The 8,070-nt window shown below is 65.5% G+C and overlaps 1 protein-coding gene across 1 annotated transcript; it reads left to right on the top strand.

Annotated features, from left to right (window-relative positions):
• The first annotated feature begins 6,497 nt into the window (after nt 1-6,497).
• LOC107034205 (uncharacterized) lies at nt 6,498-7,749 on the top strand. The gene is given in 6 exon segments (XM_015244853.3): nt 6,498-7,194; nt 7,197-7,339; nt 7,342-7,537; nt 7,540-7,593; nt 7,596-7,687; nt 7,690-7,749. Coding segments are annotated over 6 exon segments (747 nt in total). The 5' UTR covers nt 6,498-6,992.
• The last annotated feature ends 321 nt before the right edge of the window (nt 7,750-8,070 follow it).

The following is an 8,070-nucleotide window of genomic DNA, read 5'->3' on the forward strand; positions in this document are numbered from 1 at the left end:
GGGGCCCGAGGCATCCAGCCCTGTCTGGGGAGCAGAGGGGACGCTGCAGTTCTGGGGAGGGCAGGGGAGTGACCTGACGCCCACACACTGAGGTTTTGAGTGTCAGATGAGAAGACTTGGGTTTGCTTTAAAAAGCTCTCAAAGTTTCCAGTGTGAAATGTGTGTGCTACCCAGAGGCACTGCAGGAAGGAGGGGCCAGGTGTGCAGCGAGGAGGCTGAGGGGGGCTGCTGTTCGGTCTAACGGGCACCAGGACCAGGACCTGTCCTGCAGCAGCTGAGGAAGAGGAGAGCAGTTTCTTCAGCAGGAGGAGGAGGCGGGAGCCAGGGCTCCCAGAGGCATTAGGATGGCCCCACGATTGTACCCGGACGCGGGGGCCACACAGGGAGGGAGGGGAGAGTCTGTGCCGGCCGGGTTCAGGGGAGGTGGCAGATCCAGGTTCAGACGATGGCGAACGGTCAGCTGGTGTGGCTGGGCCTGGACACGGCGCTGGGTGGGAGGTTGGTACCCAGAAGAGGGGCTGGCACCTGGGCGAGAGACTGATGCCCAGGTAGGAGGCTGGCACTGCGTGGGAGGCTAGTCTGTGGTGGAAAGCTGTACGGCACTCAGGCGGGGGGCTGGCACCCTGGTGGGAGACTGGTACCCCGTGGAGGTATCACTGAGTCTTGCTGATGAATTTGGCCCTGGGGCTGGCAGGGTGGAGGGGAAGGGCAGGGAGATGGACCAGCTCATGGAGGTAGAAGTGACTAACTTCTTACTGACTGGATTTGGAGGCTGGGAGAGAGCAAGGGACAGGGTGATGAGGCCACCTCTAAGAAAGGAACGTGGGGGAGGCAAGGTAGAGGGAACAGTGGCTGGGCTTGGGGCCTAGAGGCACATGTGGGGCTGCCGGGACAGAGGCTGGGGACGCGTTAGTTCTTCGACTGGAGCCTCCAAGGGTTTGATGGGCTGGGATCAGGGCACAAGCGCTGGCAGGGGCCGGGCGTGGGCCGAGGAGCACAGACGGGTGACGGCAGCCGGCCTGTGCCCCGCCGCCCCGGTCCGCACTCCCCGTGGCCCCACAGGACCTGGGCTGCCCGCCGCAGCCTCGGCTGTCCTCAGCACGTGACACCGGCTCATCACCCTACCCTGAAGGCTCTGCCGCGCCTGGCTGTCCCCCGTCGTGCTCCTGTCTCTGCCTCCCTCCGGACGCAGCGATGCTCCTGGACCTCTGCCCGGCTCAGGGTGGGGCCTTCTGCAGTTTCCTTCCAGGACAGCCCATGTGACCATGGCCTTATGTCCTCGTGGGCCTAAATGGAGCCCCGGGCCCCCCACTTGGAACTCCAGGGAGTCATTCCCAGCTCGTCAGAGAAGTCTGCAAGGTGACCCAACTTGTCACCCCTGTGCCTGCCGGGCATCAGCGTCGAAGACGCCCCCTGTGCTCCGGCCTCACCCCAGTGGGTGAGGAAGGGCATTGCTCTGACACCCTTTCTAGTCACTCGCGTTGGGAGGCCCTCATCACCCAGTCTTAAGCCAGCAGGGGACTGCAGAGTGACTTCTCAGACGTCACCAGCCAGCACTTTCCTCTAGCTTCCAAACGCCAGCAGCCCTTCCCGCGGGCACCTGCCCTGGAGCTGACCCTGCCCGGAAGGGCTGGACAGCCCACTGCGCACCCCAGCCCAGCTGCCGAGGCAGTCACGCCGTGTCCCCGGGGCTGGGCGCGGTGCCTGCCGTCTGAGTACCTTTCTGCGGGCTGAGCAGTTGGACGGGAGCGGCACAGTGTCAGGTGGTAGCCCTAGGTGGCCCAGTGCCCAGGTGAGGGCCAGAGGGGGGCGCAGCTACTGGGCCGGGCTCTCCCATGAGTTGCAGCAGGCAGACGCTTGGGAGGCGACCTTGTTCTGTGTGGCAGGGTTCCTTCCTAGGGCTGCGTCTCCGGAGAGCTCTCCATCTTGCTCCTGGGGGTGTGGGGGTGATGGAGGCTGAGGCAGTGAGATGCCGGTCAAGCCGTGCAGGGCTGGAGATGCCCGCAGCACAAGGGCCGAGAGTGCCTGTGGGAGAAGAGGTCTGCCCACGACAGCCCGCCTCCCTGGCCCGCCCACATCTGCAGGCTCTGGGCACCTGGGCGGGGGCTCTACCCAGCTCGTCTTGGTGCTGTCCCGCCTGGGAATCACAGCCCCGAGCCACCCACTCTACTGCAGCCAAGACCAGGCCTGGCCCGGGTGCTGGGAGCCCTGGGGAGCCCTGGCCATCCCTCCGCTAGGGAGTCCTCTCCAGCAGTGGAAGCTGCCGCCCACCTCTCCTCCACTCCGTCCATAGAGATGCAAATATCCCATCAGGAGGCAAACAGCCTGAGGTCGCGGGCTCTCACCAAATATCCCCAAATCCTCCCCAGCCGAGAGTCAGTGAAGAGAAGAGGTGCACGAGCAGAGTGTGGATCTGAACCGGGAGGACTTCCGGGTCCTGGTGCTGTGGCCTGAGCAGACAGAACCAACAGGAGCGCTCTGGGTCTGCCCAGGAGCCCACGCAATACAGGGAGCCTGACCACAGGGATGGGACCTGACTCGGCTCCCTGTCACCTGGGTCAACAGTAAGGTGACAGCAGATGCTTGGAGGCACAAGGGGTCCCCTTGCCCTGGAGTGAACCTGGCTGGGAGCCCAGGGGATGGAAGTCCAGGGACAGGAGACCAGGTCCAGAAGGAAACCCTTCCCACAGGGACTCCAGCAGCCCAGGGGTCCTGGGGGCTGCCTTGCCCAATGCAAAAGTATTTCAGGGTCCCTCCCCTTGGTCTTCGGCCAACCCCACTGGCCCACTGCACCTCTGAAAGGTGCTGGGTTGTTGTCTGTGTAAAGACAGCAGCGGCCGCGAGGCGGCAGTGCTGGCTCACACATCATCGACCGGGGTTCGCCCACACAGCGTCCGGGGTCCACGCTAGCGGCATCCCGGATCCGCTCACGCCAGATACCGCAGTGGTCCACGAGGGTCATCAGAGAGATGAGGCACTCGTCCGAGCCACCCCAGTCCCCAGGTCGGGCCACATCGCAGCTTCAGCCATGGGTCCCCGTCTGAGGTCCCGCGGTGTGGGTCCCACGTCACGCCTGCCAGGTACGAGGATGGCGGCACACCAAAGGCGGTACTCCAGAACTCCGGGCTTTTTACTGAGCCCAAATCTGCCTTCAGTGTGAACCTCAGACCCTAACAGCCAGTCATTAACATCTCCATGCAGTTCTGGTGTTTGAGATGCTAAAGATCTGGGCGTGCCGCTGCCTCCGGGTTCTGCCGCGGCAGGGCGGCGGTTCGCGCAAGTGCCGCCACCAATGTAGGGTGCAGGGGCACCCTAGTGCCTAGGGACCATTAAAGGTGGGGATCTCGACGGGCAAGCGTGCTCTGTGGCCAGTCACTTCCTCACGCTGTGCTCCGGGACCTCACGAGCCCGTGGAGGTGCGTTTCCCAGATAGAGCACCGTGGGTCTGCCTGGAGCCCATGTGCTGCTGGGGGTGGGTCCCACCGCCGCTAGGGTCATGGCCCCGTGTGTCCAAGGCCATGGGGTGAGAGGGGATACGGGAATAGTGGGGCCCCGTGTCCTGGAGTGATGAGGACACGATGGGACCCGAGAGTCACAGCCCAAGCTCCGGAGGGACACCTGCCGCACAGGCCACCGGCAGTACTGGGCCCTGGGAACCGCCCCCTGCACGAGGGGCCACCCTGTGAGCTGGTCGCACCCCCAAACAGTGCCGAGCAATTGTGGTGAGGAGACAGAAGTGGCCGCCAGGCGGCAGTGCAGGCTCACACATCTTCAGCTGGGGTTCGCCCGCGTGGTGTCCCAGGTCTGTCCGAACAGCGTCCCGGATCCACTCGCACAGCATTACAGGTCCACCCGCACAGCCTCCTGGGTCCGCTCAAGCCAGATACCACGGTGGTCCACAAGGGACTTCAGGGACATGGGGCGCTCGTCCGTGCTACCCCAGTCCCCAGGTCGGGCCACATCGCAGCTTCAGCCATGGGTCCCCGTCTGAGGTCCCGCGGTGTGGGTCCCACGTCACGCCTGCCAGGTACGAGGACGGCGGCACACCAAAGGCGGTACTCCAGAACTCCGGGCTTTTTACTGAGCCCAAATCTGCCTTCAGTGTGAACCTCAGACCCTAACAGCCAGTCATTAACATCTCCATGCAGTTCTGGTGTTTGAGATGCTAAAGATCTGGGCGTGCCGCTGCCTCCGGGTTCTGCCGCGGCAGGGCGGCGGTTCGCGCAAGTGCCGCCACCAATGTAGGGTGCAGGGGCACCCTAGTGCCTAGGGACCATTAAAGGTGGGGATCTCGACGGGCAAGCGTGCTCTGTGGCCAGTCACTTCCTCACGCTGTGCTCCGGGACCTCACGAGCCCGTGGAGGTGCGTTTCCCAGATAGAGCACCGTGGGTCTGCCTGGAGCCCATGTGCTGCTGGGGGTGGGTCCCACCGCCGCTAGGGTCATGGCCCCGTGTGTCCAAGGCCATGGGGTGAGAGGGGATACGGGAATAGTGGGGCCCCGTGTCCTGGAGTGATGAGGACACGATGGGACCCGAGAGTCACAGCCCAAGCTCCGGAGGGACACCTGCCGCACAGGCCACCGGCAGTACAGGGCCCTGGGAACCGCCCCCTGCATGAGGGGCCACCCTGTGAGCTGGTCGCGCCCCTAAACAATGCTAAGTGGTTGTGGATGTGAAGATGGAAGCGGCCGCGAGGCGGCAGTGCAGGCTCGGACATCTCTGACCTGGGTGGCCGTGACCGGGATCCACTTGCACAGCGTGCCGGGTCCAACCCGGCCGGATACCGCGTGGTTCACAAGGACCATCAGCAAGATGGGGCGCTCATCCGAGCCATCCCAGGTCACCCCATCTGAGTCACCCTCGGCTGCACTGTTGAAGTTACGGAGAGGAGAGGGGGCACTTGGGAGCAATGAGTCCTCCCCACACCTCGGGCTACGTGCATTCGGCTTCAGAGGGAGACCCTTCCCACGGGCCTCCAGCAGCAGGGTACTGGGTGCTGCCCTGCCGAGCGCAAGAGGATTGTGGGGGTCTCTTCTCCTCGCCTTGGGCCAGTACCACAGGTCGTTCGCACCGAGTGGCACCAAGCAGCCGTGGGTGTGGGGCCAGAGGCGGCCGCGAGGCGGCAGCGCAGGCTCGGACATCACTGCCAGGTTGGCCGAGGCTGCGGTCTGCTCACGGCCAGACGTGGGGGTCTACCTCTTCCCAGCTTGGGGCTCTTCCCATGGCAAAGGCTGGGTTTTCCCACAATAAGTTTGGGGGTCCACTCATAGCAAAGCCTGGGGTTTTCCGAATGTAAATGTGGGGTTCACCCATAGCAAAGGCTGGGTTTTCCACTGTAAACTTGGGGGTTCACCCATGGCAAAAGCTGGCTCTCAGGTTTGGCAGGGGACACGCAGCACTTCACGCGCTTCCCAGGAGCAGGGTCTCCCCAAGGCTCTCTCCGAGGTGCGGGAGACCCTGTAAAGCTCGAGGTCCCTTGTTTAGACGTGACCTCACCCAATGGCAGCAGCACCCTAGATTTGGTGGCCCAGCCCTTTGGACTGTAGGGTCCCAGTTCCCCCCACCCCCTCAAGACCAAGGTGACCGCCCCAAGGACGGGGTATCCAGGGGTAGCTGGGCGGGCTCGAAGCTCACAGGTCTTTGTTCTGACTGAACGGCAGCGTGTTCCGGGCGGCGGTGCATAGGGCGGCCACGGCAGGGCTGTGAGGCTGCACGGCTTGTCACCAGAGCGCACCCGTGAGCTGCGGGACACGGCAGGCGTGCCGCGTCCAGACGACGGACCGCGGTGGCGAGGGGACGAGGCGCCCCGGCCACAACGGGGAGCCCACCACATAAAACCTGCTGTGCTTGCGATAGGCACCATCAACTAGACAGTCCTGGAGCTGGGCGCTGGCGCCCGCCTGACACAGGCAGACCTCGGGCACTTTCTCTGGCCCAGCCTGAGCCCCGACCCCCCAGCGCACCCCGCGGGACCTCTCCGTGGACCCTGGGACCTTGGGGTAAAATGCGGTCTCAGCCGTGGTGGTGGCAGAAGGCGTCCCCAAGTCTCACTTGAGCCCCTGGGGCCCCAGCTAGGACTTCCATCCAAGGGCAGAGTGTGCGCCCGGTGGGGGCTGGGCGGGGAGCCGCCTGCACGGCACGGTCCGCCCTGAGGGGACATGACCGTTTCAACCCGGGGAAGGGGGGAGGGGAGGCTTGGGGACAATGCCAAGCCCTGTGTACAGGATGCCAAAGGAGGGGTGCGGGGAAGGCCCTCTTTGGAGAATTCCAGGACAGGCGAGGAACGTGCGCTAGACCGAGCCGGCGGAGGTGGGCTTTGTGGTGGCCCCAAGCACGGTCCCCGCTCTGATTGGCTGGCGGAGCAGGGGCGGGAACTCTGGGCGGGGCTACTCCAGTTAGAAAAAGCCCGGGCTAGGGCCCAGGCAGCAGGGTGTGGGAGGGGGGTGGTGGGAGGGATGGGGGGGCTCGGGGGAAACTGGGGAAGCGGGGGAGCCGAGGGGTAACCAGGGAAGCGTGGGGAAGCGGGGTGCAGGGACGTGTGCGTGGGCCAAGGATCACCTTGGAATCTGGAGTCTGGCAGGAGCGGAGAGGGGCTGAGGGGCTGGCTTGGGCAGGGCTGGCGGGCACCTGGGAGCCTGGTGGGGACGAGGTGCGGGCTCCCAGGTGCCCAGGAGGCAGGATAGCATCGGCTGGAGAGTGAGGGGCCCAAGCCGGGGGTGCAGGAGGAAGAGGGGGGAGCCAGACATTCATCCCGGTCAATTCTGGTTTCAGGTCGTGGCGGCTGGTGGACAGGGGCAGTTGGAGAGTGGTGCGCCCCGGGGCCAGGGGCCGTGGCGGTGTAGCTGGCAGCCGTGGGCAGGTGGAGACAGCGGTCTGCCGGGCCAGGTGAGTCCCCTTCCCCTCCCTGGGCCTTGCTCCACTGGCCTCTGCACCAGGAGGCTCTGGGAGCAAGGCCGGCGAGGTGAAGCGGGAGACTGCCCGGCAGAGCGGGGATGATGGCAGGGCAGGCAGCACAGGGGACACCGTCTCAGGGGGAGCTGAGACCAGGCAGGCTGGGGGCCGCAGGCCGTCCCAGGCGGGAAGAGCATTTCGAGAGAGTAGCGGGGAGAAGAGGAAGGGCTGCCAGCGAGGGAGGTGTCAGGGGGCCGCAGAGATCCAGCACTTGCGGGGGCATTCCAGGCCCGGGTCGGACAGGACGAGGCAGGGGACTCAGGACCGCAGGGTCCCCAGCCGCCACCTCACCCACTGCAATTCATTTAGGAGAAGGTACAGGAGCGGCTCCGTCCAGGCCTCCCACGGCCTGAGCCGGAGCCTCGAGGGCTGGAGAAAGGGACAGAAGGAGCAGTGCGCGGGGAACCGCAGCGGGTTGTCACCTGGAGGGAGCGGTGGCCGCAGGGTGGGCCCCTGAGAGATTCCCGCAGCAAGGAGGCTGCTGGGGGCCTGGCCTGCGGACGCGCCGTTCCCACGAGGCACTGCGGCCCAGGGGCTGGTGCGGGAGGGCCCCCGGCACGTGGGGACACTGTACGCCCTCACCGCTCACCTCTGGGACTGGCACGGTAGACAGGACAGCATCCAGGGGAGTCAAGGGCATTGGCGAGACCAGATTAGGCGAGGCGGGCGGGGCGGAGTGAGTGGGACTTCTCGGGGGGGGGAGGTTGGGGCGCAGGCGGGGGTGAGGAGCCGGAGCCTGGTGGGGAGCCAGGGGGCACTGGCCTCCGAGCCCGTGGCCAAGCGGGCCTCTGCGGGTGATGATGGAGCAGAGATCGGTGCCTCTGCGCTCGGACCGGAGACGAGGGTGAGTGTCCAGCCCGCCTCCCCCGCGACCCCCACCGCCGCCTCTGCCCACTCAACCAGCGTCTTCCTGTTTTCGCAGTCACGTCTCCGGCAGGGGTGGACGTGTCTGCCAGCCACCGAAGGCCGGGCGGTAGGTAGGACATGCTCAGAGGGACATGATATGGTCCGGCGTGACGGCGAGGACAGACAGGACGCCGTCCAGCCTCCCTGGTAAGTGTGTGTGCAGGCCACGGCCCCCAGGCTGACTGAGCCGCATCTGGCCCTCACGCCGTCTTC

Source organism: Vicugna pacos, chromosome 10, assembly GCF_048564905.1.
Source record: "Vicugna pacos chromosome 10, VicPac4, whole genome shotgun sequence".
Lineage (NCBI taxonomy): Eukaryota > Metazoa > Chordata > Mammalia > Artiodactyla > Camelidae > Vicugna > Vicugna pacos.